Below are 18,414 nucleotides of genomic sequence, written 5' to 3'. Positions count from 1 at the left end.
GGAAAAAGTTTTAGATCTTTGAGTTCATCTCATACAAAATGGGAGCAAAACCAAAAGTGTTGCGTTTATATTTTGTTGAGTGTATATATATATATATATATATATATATATATATATATACACTTCAGCTTATTAATTAATCAAAAACCCAGACAGAGCTTTAATTCATTTGAAAGCTTGACTCTTAGTCTTGTCCATCCAAATTGGAAGTCCCAAAAACCAGTTTTATTTGTTGTTATCTATCGTCCACCTGGTCGTTACTGTGAGTTTCTCTGTTAATTTTCGGACCTTTTGTCTGACTTAGTGCTTAGCTCAGATAAGATAATTATAGTGGGTGATTTTAACATCCACATAGCTGCTGAGAATGACAGCCTCAACACTGCATTTAATCTATTATTAGACTCATTTGGCTTTGCTCAAAATGTAAATGAGTCCACCCACCACTTTAATCATACTTTATAGCTTGTTTTGACTTATGGTATGAAAATTGAAGACTTAACAGTATTCCCTGAAAACCCCCTTCTGTCTGATCATTTCTTAATAACATTTACTTTAATGGACTACCCAGTAGTGGGGAATAAGTTTCATTACAGTAGAAGTCTTTCGGAAAGCGCTGTAACTAGGTTTAAGGATATGATTCCTTCTTTGTTATGTTCTCCAATGCCATATACCAACACAGTGCAGAGTAGCTACCTAAACTCTGTGAGTGAGATAGATTATCTCGTCAATAGTTTTACATCCTCATTGAGCACAACTTTGGATGCTGTAGCTCCTCTGAAAAAGAGAGCCTTAAATCAGAAGTGTCTGACTCCATGGTATAACTCTCAGACTGGCAGCTTAAAGCAGATAACCCGTAAGTTGGAGAGGAAATGGCTTCTCACTAATTTAGAAGATCTTCACTTAGCCTGGAAAAAGAGTCTCTTGCTTTATAAAAAAGCCCTCCGTAAAGCTAGGACATCTTACTACTCATCACTAATTGAAGAAAATAAGAACAACCCCAGGTTTCTTTTCAGCACTGTAGCCAGGCTGACAGAGTCAGAGCTCTATTGAGCCGAGTATTCCTTTAACTTTAACTAGTAATGACTTCATGACTTTCTTTGCTAATAAAATTTTAACTATTAGAGAAAAAATTACTCATAACCATCCCAAAGACATAACGTTATCTTTGGCTGCTTTCAGTAATGCTGGTATTTGGTTAGACTCTTTCTCTCCGATTGTTCTGTCTGAGTTATTTTCGTTAGTCACTTCCTCCAAACCATCAACATGTCTATTAGACCCCATTCCTACCAGGCTGCTCAAGGAAGCCCTACCATTAATTAATGCTTCGATCTTAAATATGATCAATCTATCTTTATTAGTTGACTATGTACCACAGGCTTTTAAGGTAGCAGTAATTAAACCATTACTTAAAAAGCCATCACTTGACCCAGCTATCTTAGCTAATTATAGGCCAATCTCCAACCTTCCTTTTCTCTCAAAAATTCTTGAAAGGGTAGTTGTAAAACAGCTAACTGATCTTCTGCAGAGGAATGGTCTGTTTGAAGAGTTTCAGTCAGGTTTTAGAATTCATCATAGTACAGAAACAGCATTAGTGAAGGTTACAAATGATCTTCTTATGGCCTCAGACAGTGGACTCATCTCTGTGCTTGTCCTGTTAGACCTCAGTGCTGCTTTTGATACTGTTGACCATAAAATTTTATTACAGAGATTAGAGCATGCCATAGGTATTAAAGGCACTGCGCTGCAGTGGTTTGAGTCATATTTATCTAATAGATTACAATTTGTTCATGTAAATGGGGAATCTTCTTCACAGACTAAGGTTAATTATGGAGTTCCACAAGGTTCTGTGCTAGGACCAATTTTATTCACTTTATACATGCTTCCCTTAGGCAGTATTATTAGACAGCATTGCTTAAATTTTCATTGTTACGCAGATGATACCCAGCTACACACACCAGTTAGTTAAACTGCAGGAATGTCTTACAGACATAAAGACATGGATGACCTCTAATTTCCTGCTTTTAAATTCAGATAAAACTGAAGTACTGACAGGGACTAGAAGGAGAGAGCATATCTCACCCATATTGGCCTCTCTTCATTGGCTTCCTGTTAATTCCAGAATAGAATTTAAAATTCTTCTTCTTACTTATAAGGTTTTGTATAATCAGGTCCCATCTTATCTTAGGGAGCTCATAGTACCATATCACTCCAATAGAGCGCTTTGCTCTCAGACTGCATGCTTACTTGTAGTTCCTAGGGTTTGTAAGAGTAGAATGGGAGGCAGAGCCTTCAGCTTTCACGCTCCTCTCCTGTGGAACCAGCTCCCAATTTGGATCAGGGAGACAGACTTTTAAGATTAGGCTTAAAACTTTCCTTTTTGCTAAAGCTTATAGTTAGGGCTGGATCAGGTGACCCTGAACCATCCCTTAGTTATGCTGCTATAGACTTAGACTGCTGGGGGGTTCCCATGATGCACTGAGTGTTTCTTTCTCTTTTTGCTCTGTATGCACCACTCTGCATTTAATCATTAGTGATTGATCTCTGCTCTCTTCCACAGCATGTCTTTTTCCTGGTTCTCTCCCCTCAGCCCCAACCAGTCCCAGCAGAAGACTGCCCCTCCCTGAGCCTGGTTCTGCTGGAGGTTTCTTCGTGTTAAAAGGGAGTTTTTCCTTCCCACTGTCACCAAGTGCTTGCTCACAGGGGGTCGTTTTGACCGTTGGGGGTTTTCTGTAATTATTGTATGGCTTTTGCCTTACAATATAAAGCGTCTTGGGGCAACTGTTTGTTGTGATTTGGCGCTATATAAATAAAATTGAATTGAATTGAATTAATCTGTGTGATGCCCATAGCCGAAAGCCGTCTGAATAATCCGAATGGTTTCCACCTGGCTGTCACCCAGTTTCTGGCAAAATATGATGCAGTCGCGCTGCTCCAGTCGTTCCACCATTTCCTTGCAAAAAAAAATGACGAGAGACTCCACCCATCCTCACACAAAGGCTGCTTACAAGCAAATGACGCAACCGACAGGCGTGAAAAATTCACGCATGCGCACGAAGGTTCAGGGTTGGCTCATGCAAGCACACGTGATTCAAATCCATCAGGTTTTTGCAAAAAATAAAAAGGTCAGATACTTTTCTAACAGACCTTGTACACCTTGTATTGAAAAACGTGATCCAAATTACACATGGTGGGGGGAGACCCCTGTTGAAAAAGAAAATCAATAAATAAATTTCTGTATAAAATCGAAAAAAAATCAGATTCTTAGAGGTGTTTGGCCTCAGACTGAGTTGGATAATTTAAACAAATTTAACATTTTATTGTTGTGCATTATTGAATGAATAATAGTAATCAAGTGGCTTCAGTATTATGATATTATGATCTCTTTACCTCGTCTGAAACCAGTTATGAAGTTATTTATAACATGTTAGTTGAGAGTTATGATTTTTAATTGCCTAGTCTTTGAGCCCAATCAAAAACAAACTAAATAAGGTTTTCATCAAGATTTAGCTATATTTGTAAAGTATTGTGTACATGCTTCTCCTACAGGATGGCACAACATGCATTCAAAAGCCAAACATGTTGTGCCATCCTGCAGGAGATCACAAGATAAATTTAACAGCTGTTTCAGGTCCAAATTTATTCTAAAGATTGCACCAGAATGCACCACAGGGCACTTATATTCTCAAAATTTCCAGAGCTACCCACCCCATCTGAGTTTTCCAAACATCTATGTCCTTCAGGGTAACTTTTGCTGTCTTGAATATTATAGATGAATCACATTGCTGTCTTTTTTTTTTTTCTCCTAAACATCCATGCAAAAATAAAATGAAAACCACGCTTCTGCTACAAGCAACTATTGAATTTGAAACAACAAAAAAGTTGTGTAATTCCTTACGGTACTTGAACCTAGCGGCAGCCATCGCCTCCTGCGTGCACTTTATTATTTTTTTATTAAATATAAGAATGAGTGTTCAAATGACAATCCAGCCCTTCTGTACATGTGGCAACAGGTAGATGATTCAGATGATTGTATAAGTGCTGTTCTGGAAGGAAGAATTCACGTTGTGGATCAGCTGCAGCTGGTGGAAATACGAGTAACTTCACATGGGGAGTCAGTGCGCGGCGTTCACACGGACTGATCAGTTTACTACTCTGCTATATTCAATCATCTTTATACTTATTTTTATCCCCCCTTTCGACACTTTTCTGTTATAAATCAACATATATGACCTAGTAACGTAATACAGCGAAATAGCAGCCACCACGGCAAACCAGCATTTTTTGAAATGGAGCAAGATGGTGTGTGCAGTGCATCACTAGTCTGAACCAGATAGTGAGGATTCTGATGAGATGGTCTCTCTTTTGTGCTGGACGAGGAACCAGAGTAGGTGGATCCACCAACATGCGCACAGATCTCCACAGTGAGTCGGATTGCACTTCTGTTTGCAGTTTCTCTGGGACTCAGGCACTATGAGCTGCATCCCAGCGCCAAGTCCTGGAACGCAGGGATGCAGACACACACTGCTCCAGCAGTGACTCCAGGCGCCTTTCATTTTAAACGTGGAGATCGTTAGCTTCAGTTTCGTTTTGTTCCTCTTTAGTTCCTTTTGCTCTCTTGATTCGCAGGCTATTTGCTGACAAAGCTCAGTTGCTCTCCTTTTCTCAACAATTTGTGACTTTTTTCCCTTTGTTTAGGAAGCGTCGTATGCCATGTGACCGGGCCATAAGTTCTGGAGATGGATTGCAGAATGACATAATGGGCGCATAAAGTTTGTAGTCCTTATTTAAAATTGAGATGGGTCTACAATTTATTTTTGCCCTCTTTTGGATTGACAGAGATATCAGCTTCACTCCATGGTGGTGGAGTTGACATTTTTTTCAAGTGTCCAATTAAAGGAATTTAAGAGTACCAGAGTCAAATGTTCTCTAAAAATCCTGTACCAAAATCCTGTACCATTCACCTGGTAGACCGTCACTTCCCAGTGTTTTCTTTTTGATTTTTTTTTTAAATGCTGCTTCCAGTTCTTTCTTGTAATCTGTGAGCTTCGATGGTCATTTTGGTGAACTCCAATGAAGTTGGTAGATCCAGGGAATTTTAAAATGTTTTTATATTTTCTTTGTTTCTTATTTTGGTTGTGAGTAAAGTGTCTTGTAATATGTTTTGAAAGCAGCATCAATATTGTCTGGGCTATTAAATCCTTGTCCTGTTTTAGAGGGCCCACCTCATAATGATTGTTTTAGGAATTTATATATGTGTATTTTTTTCCAATTCTTTACATCCCCATCACACTAGAGCATGAATTAAATGAAGCTATATGAATTGACATTTGAACAATATTTGTACAATTCGTGCTGCACTCAAAGGCCTCGTACACCATTCCTGCAGCAGTCGACACATTACACTAATCCTGCATCCTGAGACCACAGGACACTACATGGTATGTATTTCTTAACAGTTTAAACAGGAGCTCACACAGCCATTCAAAAATGATGCGAGCTTTGAAGCAGATGAATGCATCAATATTAGATGTGCACTGCAGCATGATGTGTAAGCTGCTCTTACACATGGCCATGTTAGTACACGTCATACTGATGCTAATGGTGTCAGAGGGTTCTGTCATGTTGTTCTCAGGGCGTTGGGGAGTTAGATCTGGAGATGCTGCTCTTCTCTATCTTCTGCACATGTTGGTGGTAACAGTAGTTTTGTGGTTAATTTAAAACCATGTGTGATGTTGTGTAGTCATGCTGGCAGAAGTACCTGACCACAAGGATAGAACAGAATCTGGTGATGAACTGTAAGTGTCCAATCACCGACTGTAGAGCTCAGCCCACCTCAAAGTTCTTCTTCAGCATCCTCACAGACAAGGACACAGTCACCAAGGTAACAACCTGGCACTAACCTGTCCAATGTATTATCACGTGAATCCTGATTGTAGTCTTTGCCAGAGTGCTAAATCTCTAAAGCCACTTTGAAACCGATAGTTTTGGGCACACAGATAAATACTGGTTGAAGTAACACCTGCTCCCCCTCCCATCAGTATGAAAATGCCTTGCTCCGGGGGTATGTGGCATGCTGCTCCAACCTGGCGTGGTGCACCAATCCTCAGGGCTGTGACCAGATCCTCTGCAAGGAGAACATTGGCAGTATTGGAACCTGCTCAAAATGCTGCTGGTCATCCTGCTTTAACTGCAACTTTCCCGAGGTCAGAGGTCAACACTGCTTTCTGTCTCACTTTTTTTTTGTGATTTTTTTTTTTTTTTTTTTTTTTTTTTTAACTATCTTGACCAAAGCAGAACAGTAATTGGTTTTTTAAAATAAAACAGCCCTCCAAGTTGAGTAAAACCAGTTTTTTTTTTTGTAACTTTCATACTGTTTATTGTGGTTGAAATAACCATACATATTGAAAGCTCAGAGATTTGTAAGGAATATTGAGAATTCAAAGTGAAAATGGTTTTAAGATTTGATTTGCATTTGTAGGCACACTACCCAGCGAGCTGCAGCCACATGTCACAGTGGATGGATGATGGAGGCTTCTATGAAGGGATGAGTGTGGAAGCTCAAAGCAAACACCTCGCTAAGCTGATCTCCAAGCGCTGCCCCAGCTGCCACGCTCAGATTGAGAAGAATGAAGGCTGTCTGCAGTGGGTACCGTGCTCATATCAAATGCTATTTGCTTAAAATGATTAAGTGAATTTCTGACGCCTGTGTTTGTTTGTCCTTAGTATGACCTGTGCCAAGTGCAACCACGGTTTCTGCTGGCGGTGTCTAAAACCATGGAAACCAACACACAAAGATTACTACAACTGTTCTGCCATGGTTTGTTTACTCACTGTCCAAACCTCACACATTGACACACAACTTCATGAAAACTACACAAAACAAAATCCTGATAGACTGGAGTTCTTGGTGTTTTGTTTTTTTTTTTTTTTTGCTAACTCTATTTCTATCTTAAATCTTTGTTTCCCAACTCCAGTTCTCACACCTCCTTATGTGTAATGTTTGTAATATACCATGGAGCTGTATATAAGAACTAGAGAGCGCAGTCCCAATGCTGCACACTAAACGAAAACGTCTCTTAATGAACAGCGTCATGACGTCTCCTAACCGGGCAAAATATTGATGAAGTTCCCAGATGTTAATGCATTTTCAATGGACATTCACGACTGAACACACTCAGAAAAATGCTCGCAAAATACGTGTTAAAATGCCATTTTGACCTGGATATCGAGCCAGTAAAATTAAATGACATTAAATTATGTCAGGAAAGTATTAAACTTACTCGGACACACACACACATTCCCAAATACTAGTGTTGAAAGTGACACGGATCTGCGCTGTTAAGCTGCGCTGCTGGGCTGAGCTGCTGCTCCAGCGCGGCTCCTAAAACCATTACAATATATATATATATATATATATATATATATATATATAATATTTCTACACAATTATCCTTTATTGACCAAGTTTCATTCATGAAGTCAGTGGTGTGGGCACACATCTCTGCGTGTGGGTGTGACTGTGAGCAGCACAGTGCGGGTCATTATAATCTCATTATTTTAAGGTGAAAATAAAAAAAAAAAAATCCCCAATCTTGTTGAAAAATTTTAATCACTAACGACAAGTATTTTAACTAGACATTGGTCTAGCAGTGGAAAATATCAACTAGACATAAGTGATGAGTTAATGGTTCGTGTCATCGGGCGACACAGGTACGGCAGGAAACATACAGCTGTTTATCGTCCAAATATCACAGACAAAGTGACAAGAAGAACCAAAACCACTTACTTATGGAAGGAAATATTGTCTCCCTTGTTCCTCCGTTTGTGACTTTGCCAACATGCGCAGCTTTCCGACATATTCCACCTGTTTCTTGACGAGACTAGATAGATAGATAGATACGAGGTCTGTCCAAAAAGTATCAGACCTTTTTATTTTTTTCAAAAACCATATGGATTTGAATCATGTGTGCTTGCATGAGCCAACCTTGAACCTTCATGCGCATGCGTGATTTTTTTCACGCCCATCGGTTGCATCATTCGGCTGTGAGCAGGCTTTTGTGAGCACTGGTCCTCCCCTCTCGTTGGATTTTCATTGCGAGGTGGAACGATTTGGAGCTTTGCTGCAGCAAATTTTTCCAGAAACTGTGAGAGACAGCCAGGTGGAAACCATTCGGAAGATTCAGACGGCTTTCGGTGACGATCCTATGGGCATCACACAGATTAAGGAGTGTTACAACCGGTTTAAAGACGGCGCACAATGGCAGAGGGTGCGCCGTGCTCCGAGCGGCCATCGACAGGCTGAAACGACCAGATCATTTCCAAAGTGAAGGCTGTGTTGATCCAGGACGTCGTCTGACTACCAGAGAAATTGCAGAAGAGGTGGACATCAGCACTTTTTGGCACATTCCACTGTTACCGGAGATTTTGTAATGAAAGACGTGCGGAAGGTGGAAGTCTCACAGGACATGTTGTGACATGTCCAGCTCTTACACAATTCCTCGGATACTCACTCGACTGAAAAGCCACCGAAAGCCGTTTGAATCTTCCGAATGGTTTCTACCTGGCTGTCTCTCACAGTTTCTGGAAAAATTTGATTCAGCGCTGCTCCAATCGTTCAGACATTTTCCTCGCAATGAAAATCCAACGAGGGGGGAGGACCAGTGCTCACTCAAAGCCAACTCACAGGCGAATGACGCAACCTACAGGCGTGAAAAAACTCACGCATGCACACGAAGGTTCAAGGTTGGCTCATGCAAGCACAAGTTATTCAAATCCATAAGGTTTTTGAAAAAAATAAAAAGGTCTGATACTTTTTGGACAGACCTACTTTATTGATCCCAGAGGGAAATTCAAGGCATCCAGCAGCTTGCACATTAGACAAGACACTCACATTACACCAGACACACAAATAAGATTAAATAAATAAAAGAAGATAGACCACTCAATAAAAACCACTAACTAAACTAAAAATAAAAATAAAATTTTGTCAGCATCCAGTCACAGAATATAACAGAGGAGTAAATATAGTGTAATAATGCAGTAATAAGGAGGTAGTGCAGATGTAAACAGTACAACTTAGCCACATGGGGTGTGCAGCCAGTACATTCTGAGTGCCGGTCCCAAGCCCGGATAAATGAGGGTTGCGTCAGGAAGGGCATCCGGCGTAAAAAACAAGCCAACCCAACTATGCAGACTCAGAATCGAATTCCCATACCGGATCAGTCGTGGCCCGGGTTAACAACGTCCGCCACTGGTGCTATTGCCCAACAGGGTGCCGGTGGAAATTGGGCTACTGCTGGGCGAAGACGACGAAGAAGAAGAGGAGGAAAACGTTGCCATGAATAGCGGGAGAAGAAGAAAACTAGAAGGGTGGAAATGAGAGTGGGGACTTTGAATGTTGGTAGTATGACTGGTAAAGGGAGAGAGCTGGCTGATATGATGGAGAGGAGAAAGGTAGACATATTGTGTGTGCAAGAGACCAAGTGGAAGGGCAGTAAGAGCAGGAGCATCGGCGGTGGGTACAAGTTGTTGTACCATGGTGAGGACAGAAAGAGAAATGGCGTTGGGGTCATTTTAAAGGAAGAGTATGTTAAAAGTGTGTTGGAGGTTAAGCGAGTGTCTGACAGGGTGATGAGTGTGAAGTTGGAAATTGAAGGGGTGATGATGAATATCATCAGTGCATATGCCCCACAGGTAGGTTGTGAGATGAAGGAGAAAGAAGATTTCTGGAGTGTGTTAGATGAGGTGGTGGAGAGTGTGCCCAAGCATGAAAGAGTGGTGATAGGAGCAGACTTCAATGGGCATGTTGGTGAAGGGAACAGAGGTGATGAGGAAGTAATGGGTAGATATGGTATCAAGGATAGGAATGGGAAGGACAGATGGTAGTTGATTTTGCAAAAAGGAGGAAATGGCTGTGGTGAATACCTACTTTAAGAAAAGGGAGGAGCACAGGGTAACATATAAAAGTGGAGGAAGGTGCACACAGGTGGACTACATTCTTTATAGGAGATGCAAGCTAAAAGAAATCACAGACTGTAAGGTGGTAGCAGGAGAGAGTGTCACTAGTCAGCATAGGATGGTTGTTTGTAGGATGACTTTAGAGGTAAAGAAGAAGAAGAGAGTGAGAGCTCAACAAAGGATCAGATGGTGGAAGCTGAAGGAGGAAGACTGTGTGAAATTTAGCGAGCAGGTGAGAGAAGCACTAGTTGGAGGGGAAGCAATTTTGGACAATTGGAAGAGTACTGCAGATGTGGTGGAGACAGCTAGGGCAGTACTGGGTATGACATCTGGACAGTGGAAGGAAGACAAGGAGACTTGGTGGTGGAATGAAGAGGTCCAGGAAAGCATAAGGAGAAGAGGTTGGCGAAAAAGTTTTGGGATAGTCGGAGAGATGAAGAAAGTAGACAGGAGTACAAGGAGATGCGGCGTAAGGCGAGAAGAGAAGTGGCAAAAGCAAAGGAAAAGGCATATTGCGAGCTGTACAAGAAGTTGAATAGTAAGGAAGGAGAAAAGGACTTGTTCCGATTGGCCAGACAAAGGGACAGAGCTGGAAAGGATGTGTAGCAGGTTAGGGTGGTAAAAGATGCACATGGTAATGTGCTGACAAGTGAGGAGTTTGTGCTGAGAAGGTGGAGGGAATATTTCGAAGAGTTGATGAATAAAGAAAATGAGCGAGAGAAAAGGCTGGATGATGTGGTGAGAGTAAATCAGGAAGTAAAGAGATTAGCAAGGAAGAAGTGAGGGCTGCTATGAAGAGGATGAAGAGTGGAAAGGGAAGTTGGTCAGATGACATTCCAATGGAGGCATGGAAATGTCTAGGAGAGATGGCAGTAGAGTTTCTAACCAGATTGTTTAATAAAATCTTGGAAAGAGAGGATGCCTGAGGAGTGGAGACGAAGTGTGCTGGTTCCTATTTTCAAGAACAAGGGTGATGTGCAGAGCTGCAGTAACTACAGAGGCATAAAGCTGATCAGCCACAGCATGAAGTTATGGGAAAGAGTAGTAGAAGCTAGGCTTAGAAAACAGGTGAAGATCTGTGAGCAGCAATATGGTTTCATGCCGAGAAAGAGCACTACAGATGCAATGTTTGCTCTGAGAATACTGTTGAAAAAGTACAGAGAAGGACAGAAAGAGTTACATTGTGTGTTTGTGGACTTAGAAAAAGCTTATGATAGGGTGCCAAGAGAAGAGTTGTGGCATTGTATGAGGACGTCTGGAGTGGCAGAGAAGTATGTTAGGGTAGTGCAGGACATGTACAAGAATAGTGTGACTGCGGTGAGATGCGCAGTCGGAATGACAGACTCATTCAAGGTGGAGGTGGGATTACACCAAGGATCAGCTCTGAGTCCTTTCTTGTTTGCAGTGGTGATGGACAGGTTGACAGATGAGATCAGACAGGAGTCCCCATGGACTATGATGTTTGCAGATGACATTGTGATCTGTAGTGACAGTAGAGAGCAAGTTGAGTCTAGTCTGGAGAAGTGAAGATATGCTTTGGAGAGAAGGGGAATGAAAGTCAGTAGAAGCAAGACTGAGTACATGTGTGTGAATGAGAGGGAGCCCAGTGGAATAGTGCAGTTACAAGGAGTAGAAGTGGTGAAAGTAGTTGAGTTTAAATATTTGGGGTCAACTGTTCAAAGTAATGGAGAGTGTGGTAGAGAGGTGAAGAAGAGAGTGCAGGCAGGGTGGAGTGGGTGGAGAAAGGTGGCAGGAGTGATTTTTGACAGAAGAGTATCAGCAAGAGTGAAGGGGAAAGTTTACAAAACAGTAGTGAGACCAGCTATGTTGTATGGTTTAGAGACAGTGGCACTAACAAAAAGACAGGAGGCAGAGCTGGAGGTGGCAGAGCTGAAGATGTTGAGATTCTCTTTGGGAGTGACAAGAATGGACAAGATTAGGAATGAACATATCAGAGGGACAGCTCAGGTGGGATGGTTTGGAGACAAAGTCAGAGAGGCGAGATTGAGATGGTTTGGACATGTGCAGAGGAGGGACCCAGGGTATATAGGGAGAAGGATGCTGCGGATGGAGCCACCAGGCAGGAGGAGAAGAGGGAGACCAAAGAGGAGGTTCATGGATGTGCTGAGAGAGGACATGCAGGTGGTTGGTGTGACAGAGGAAGATACAGAGGACAGGGTGAGATGGAAACGATTGATCTGCTGTGGCGCCCCCTAACGGGAACAGCCGAAAGACAAAGAAGAAGAAGAAGCAGATGTAAACAGTACACAATATAAATAGTGTAGGTTGTGCAAAGAAGTAAACAGTGTAAACATTGTTGGTAGTGCAAAAAAAGCAATAAAAGGTCTAATCAGATGTATCACAAGATTATTTTTTGCTGTGTTGGGAAGAGTTAAACAGTCTGATGGCTTGAGGGACAAAAGACTTCCTAGATCTGTCCGTGTGGCAGGACTGGGACAGCAGTCTGCCACTGAATGAGCTCCTCTGCCTGATGATGACGCTGTGCAGAGGATGCTCAACATTGTCCATGATGGCCAGCAGTTTACTGAGGGTCCTTCTCTCTGCCACTGATGTTAATGTCTCCAGCTCTGTTCCCAGCACTAAACCAGCTTTCCTCACCAGCCTGTGCAGTCGCCTGGCGTCCCTCCTCTTCATGCTGCTCCCCCAGCAGACCACCACAGAGAAGAGGACACTGGCTACCACAGACTGGTAGAACATTCACAGGAGTTTATGGCAGATCCTGAAGGACCCTAACCTTCTCAGGAAGTACTGTCTGCTCTGTCCCTTCCTGTAGAGGGTGTCAGTATTGGCTGAACATCCCAATCTATCATGTATAAGTGTCCCTAGATATTTGTAAGACCTGACTAAGTGAACTTCTATGCACACAAATCACTAACTTGCCCGGAATTAAAATGGCGATCACGCCTCCTTGTCGGCACACAGCTCAGTGCTACTGCGCTCTCTAGTTCTTATATATACAGCTCCATGTAATAAACACAGTATGCCCTCTAGTGTTGAATGCAAAGAAATGCATTTCATTACAAAACCACAGCAGCCATGAGAGGCTGCTTTTGCCCATTTTTTGTGGAATATGAGCATGGAACACCAGACAGAAAAACAAGAGGCAACAAGCTCACCTCTTACAGCTGCAGATCATAACTAAATATTCACGATGTCTTAACCTGTTTATGCCCAGATTTTTTTTTTTTTTTTTTGTGGAAAAAGTTGCATTAGTACCTTTGAGCTTTTTTTTATGAGTAGAAATGACAGTGATACACTTCGGTTAAAATCATTAATGCACTTTTTCTTCTCCAGCTGCACCATTTAAACACCAGCAATCTTGCAACTGAAATGGAGCTAGTTTTTAACTTCCTGGCACACAGTGTGTACAAGATCCCTGAAATTCATGGCAAAAGTTAATTTTATTGTTTTTGTTTTGTTTGTTTGTTTTCAAAGTACACAAGGCAAACTCCAAACCACATAAAAAATAAGGAAAGGGAGATTGGGACACACATCAGACACTTAGAGAAAAATTAATGTTCATGGTCACCTAGGCTACGTAGACAGGGGGATGTGGAAATGAGGCGTGAGGCCGTCGAACCTGCACACCTTCCATCTTCACTTGCTTTACCAAAAGATGGCTAGTTTGTTCAGGTGTCTGTTAGCTTTTGATTGGCTGAGCAAAAACCAAGTCAGCTCATAAGCTTTTAGCAAAGATGCAAAATGTGCAGATTCAGAGGTTTCTGAGGACCAGGTGTAGACACCACTGTTTTAAATACCTAAAAAAAAATTAGTGGTGATGTCAATGTTGGGTTGGGTCAGGGTTAAAAGAAAATGTAACATGCCAATCACTTTTTTTGTTTGTTCATTTGTTTGTTTGTTTTGCCCCTTGTCTCTATAATGGAGCCTCCAAAGGGTCGTGGTGGCATTTATTTTTAATAATTTGAAGAGTTGGGGATAAATTCTTTAATCTTATTTTGCATTTCCTCACAATATGTTTTGAGTTGTGGTGCAAAATTGGCTGCATCCCTTCTCAGTTAGCCACTCTTAACACTCAGTGCTAGAATGGATACACTCACAGAAGTGTGTGTGTGTGTGTGTGTGTGTGTGTGTGTGTGTGTGTGTGTGTGTGTGTGTGTGTGTGTGTGTGTGTGTGTGTGTGTGTGTGTGTGTGTGTGTGTGTGTGTGTGTATATATATATATATATATATATATATATATATATATATAGTGAGGAAAATAAGTATTTCAACACCTTGTGGTTTTGCAAATTCTCCCACTTAGAAATCATGGAGGGGTCTGAAATTTTCATCTTAGGTTCATGTCCACTGTGAGAGACATAATCTAAAAAAAATAAAATCCGGAAACCACAATGTATGATTTTTTTTTTAAATAATTTATTTGTATGTTACTGCTGCAAATAAGTATTTGAACACCTGTGAAAATCAATGTTAATATTTGGTACAGTAGCCTTTGTTTACAATTACAGAGGTCAAACGTTTCCTGTAGTTTTTCACCAGGTTTTCACACACTGCAGCAGGGATTTTGGTCCACTCCTCCATACAGATCTTCTCTAGATCTTTAAGGTTTGGAGTTTCAGCTCTCTCCAAAGATTTTCTATTGAGTTCAGGTTTGGAGACTGGCCAGGCCACTCCAGGACCTTGAAATGCTTCTTACGGAGCTCCTCCTTAGTTGCTCTGGCTGTGTGTTTGGGGTCATTGTCATGCTGGAAGATCTAGCCATGACCCATCTTCAATGCTCTTACTGAGGGAAGGAGGTTGTTTGCCAAAATCTCACAATACATGACCCCATCCATCCTCCCTTCAATACGGTGCAGTCATCCTGTCCCCTTTGCAGAAGAGCACCCCCAGAGTATGATGTTTCCACCCCCATGCTTCACGGTTGGGATGGTTTTCTTGGGGTTGTTCTCATCCTCTAAACATGGTAAGTGGAGTTGATTCCAAAAAGCTCTATTCTGGTCTCATATGACCACATGACCTTCTCCCATGCCTCCTCTGGATCATCCAGATGGTCACTGGTGAACTTCAAACGGGCCTGGACATGTGCTGGCTTGAGCAGGGGGACCTTGCTGCCCTGCAGGATTTTAAACCATGACAGCATCATGTGTTACTAATGTAATCTTTGTGACTGTGGCCCCAGCTCTCTTCAGGTCATTGGCCAGGTCCTCCTGTGTAGTTCTGAGCTTTCTCAGAATCATCCTTACCCCACAAAGTGAGGTAATTATCAGGTAATTAACAAAAATTAACAGGTCTGTGTGAGACAGAATTCTCGCTGGTTGGTAGGTGTTCAAATACTTATTTGCAGCAGTAACATAACTTTTTTTTTTTTTTAATTATACATTGTGATTTCCAGATTTTTTTTTAGATTATGTCTCTCACAGTGGACATGCACCTAAGATGAAAATTTCAGACCCCTCCATGATTTCTAAGTGGGAGAACTTGCCAAACCTCAGGGTGTTCAAATACTTATTTTCCTCACTGTGCGTGTGTGTGTGTGTGTATATATATATATATATATATATATATATATATATATAGCGCTTGTCCATCCATATCAGAAGCTCAAAGCGCTTTGCTTTCACACACACACACTGATGTCAGGGTGCTGCCATGCAAGGCGCTCACTACACAGCGGGATCACCATGGGGATAAAAGGCCTTGCCCAAGGGCCCTTAGTGATTTTTCAGGCTGGACGGGGGTTTGAACCAAGGATCCTCTGGTCTCAGGCCCACTGATTAACCACTAAACCATCACCTCAGCAGTATTCCTGATGAATGGAAAAACAGAGTAAAGTAAAAAGATTTGTTAGATTAAGAGGGCTGTTTCAGAGCAAACTTTACAGTTGCCTGGTAGATGCTGTCGATTTTACGAGATGAAAAGGACACATCATCCGAGGAGCCTCAAAATACTTTTCTTACTTTTCTGAGCACATCATTCCAAAGCCTCAAGAAATATGAGTGGCTAAAGGATGTAGCTAGTGTTGTGTTGGAGCAAAACAAGCTCTCACAATAAATTCTCATCTCAAATAAATGAGTAAATCCACACCATGGCCCTTTGGGAGCTCTGTAATATATCACTTTAGTAAGTCATGGAAGGCTCAGTCCATGAAGAGTATTTTTCCATAAATGAAAACAAAATCACCATGAAACCAACAGTGACAATGATGGTGACATTAAAACATTCTGACTCAACAGCACGTTAATGTCAGTGAACCATACATACCACAAGAGGCATGGCAGCCAACAACTGTTTTCAGTGGTGTCCGTGATCCTCTGAAGACACGTAGTCCTAGGTCATGTCCAAATTTCAGATCCACCTACTGAGACAGGAAGCACCAGGACCCTAAAGACTTGGACCTTCATTTGCCTGCAAAAATATCAGCATCAAAAAACGCCTCTGACTTTTGACCTTATGACTCCATACGATCTTCCCAGGCCTCTCTGCATCTGAATGTCACTGCTGAGATCAGTGAACGTCTCTACAAGTTCAACATTCACCATATACCGATACTTTTGTGATGGATGAATCCAGGAAGTCACTGAAAGCTGCACAACCTTTTTGGTCAAAAACAAACTTCTCAGCAGCACCTGTGGGAACACGGTTAGGTTTTGGTCAAGACTTTCACTTATGTTCTCACCAATTCAGAAGTTGGTCTTAAATATGTTTCTGACAGGACTCAAAGTTTTAGAATTTATCCTGCAAATACGATACCAGAAATTCACAGGTAGCCTGATTTGGATGCTGATAGAGGTTCACATTCAGAGTCATAACTCAAACCAAAGGCTGCCTGAGGAGCCAGGAAGAAAACATAAATCTGGGTTTGTCTTCTTACTTGAATGGATAGAACTTCATGTCTTTGTGGTTATTTCTGCATTTCTGATATATTTTTGCTTCAGGTGAGTAAAGCAGCACGGCAGGAGAAGAAGTTCCAGGATTACAATGAGAGATGCACCTTCCAACACCAGGCCAAGGTGAGCTGTCCTTTATATCGCGGTGCTGAGTATTCTCACAAGGTCTGCTCGCACCTTAGCGTGGTTCCATAACCCCATCTTAACCTTGCTGCTTAACACATATTTGAAAAAGCTTTACTTATTCAACTACATTTTTTAAGGTGAACATGGAATTGTTGAAAAATTTCAGTACATCAGTGCTGATTTAGATTTTGTTTCAGCTTAACCACATTTCCAGAAAATGGCTGAATGCTGCCATTTTTTGCAGCTTTGTTTGACTAATTTGACCAAGGGGAGGACAACGTGACACTAGAGTCAGTCAGTTTGATGAGAAATCTGCTTAGGGCCACAGTCTTTGGGCTGGGAACTGTAGAATAAATGTCTTCCAATCCTGATATCAGGGTGTTTGTGTTCGATTGTGGGCTTTTGATCATGATTTAATCTCTAAAGGGTGTTTCACACCAGGCGCTTTGGAAGCATCAAAGGTGTCACAGATTGGTCTAAAAATTCAGCTTGCTCCCAACTCTCACTACAGATCACAATGTCATCTGCAAACATCATAGTCCATGGGGACACCTGTCTGATCTCATCCGTCAACCTGTCCATCACCACTGCAAACAAGAAAGGACTCAGAGCTGATCCTTGGTGTAATCCTACCTCAACCTTGAATGAGTCTGTCATTCCTACTGCTCATCTCACCGCTGTCACACTATTCTTGTACATGTCCTGCACTACCCTAACATACTTCTCTGCCACTCCAGACTTACTCATATAGTACCACAGCTCTTCTCTTGGCACCTTATCATAAGCTTTTTCTAAGTCCACAAACACACAATGTAACTCTTTCTGGCCTTCTTTGTACTTCATCAGTATTCTCAGAGCAAACATTGCATCTGTAGTGCTCTTTCTCGGCATGAAACCATATTGCTGCTCACAGATCTTCACCTGTTTTCTAAGCCTAGCTTCTACGACTCTTTCCCATAACTTCATACTGTGGCTGATCAACTTTATGCCTCTGTAGTTACTGCAGCTCTACACATCACCCTTGTTCTTGAAAATAGGAACCAGCACACTTCGTCTCCACTCCTCAGGCATCCTCTCACTTTCCAAGATTTTATTAAACAATCTGGTTAGAAACTCTACTGCCATCTCTCCTAGACATTTCCATGCCTCCATTGGAATGTCATCTGGACCAACTGCCTTTTCACTCTTCATCCTCTTCATAGCAGCCCTCACTTCTTCTTCACTAATCTCTCGTACTTCCTGATTTACTTTCACATCATCCAGCCTTTTCTCTCGCTCATTTTCTTTATTCATCAGCGCTTCAAAATATTCCCTCCACCTTCTCAGCACAAACTCCTCACTTGTCAGCACATTACCATGTGCATCTTTTACCACCCTAACCTGCTGCACATCCTTTCCAGCTCTGTCCCTTTGTCTGGCCAATCGGTACAAGTCCTTTTCTCCTTACTATTCAACTTCATGTA

General features: G+C 41.7%; 1 protein-coding gene across 3 annotated transcripts in view; it reads left to right on the top strand.

The window, feature by feature from the left end:
• The window catches only part of LOC117523944 (cullin-9), a 376,653-nt gene that overhangs the window by 286,919 nt on the left and 71,320 nt on the right, over positions 1–18,414 (top strand). For all 3 annotated transcript variants that reach the window (XM_034185568.1, XM_034185567.1, XM_034185566.1), the window contains exons 35-39: positions 5,741–5,881; positions 6,039–6,203; positions 6,479–6,642; positions 6,724–6,817; positions 16,874–16,948. In XM_034185568.1, the coding sequence (XP_034041459.1) occupies positions 5,741–5,881; positions 6,039–6,203; positions 6,479–6,642; positions 6,724–6,817; positions 16,874–16,948 (639 nt within the window). The remainder of the gene's footprint in view (positions 1–5,740; positions 5,882–6,038; positions 6,204–6,478; positions 6,643–6,723; positions 6,818–16,873; positions 16,949–18,414) is intronic.

This window comes from Thalassophryne amazonica, chromosome 13 (genome assembly GCF_902500255.1).
Source record: "Thalassophryne amazonica chromosome 13, fThaAma1.1, whole genome shotgun sequence".
Classification (NCBI taxonomy): domain Eukaryota; kingdom Metazoa; phylum Chordata; class Actinopteri; order Batrachoidiformes; family Batrachoididae; genus Thalassophryne; species Thalassophryne amazonica.
Note: the sequence above shows the minus strand (reverse complement) of the source record. Positions and strands in the feature narration are given on the sequence as shown.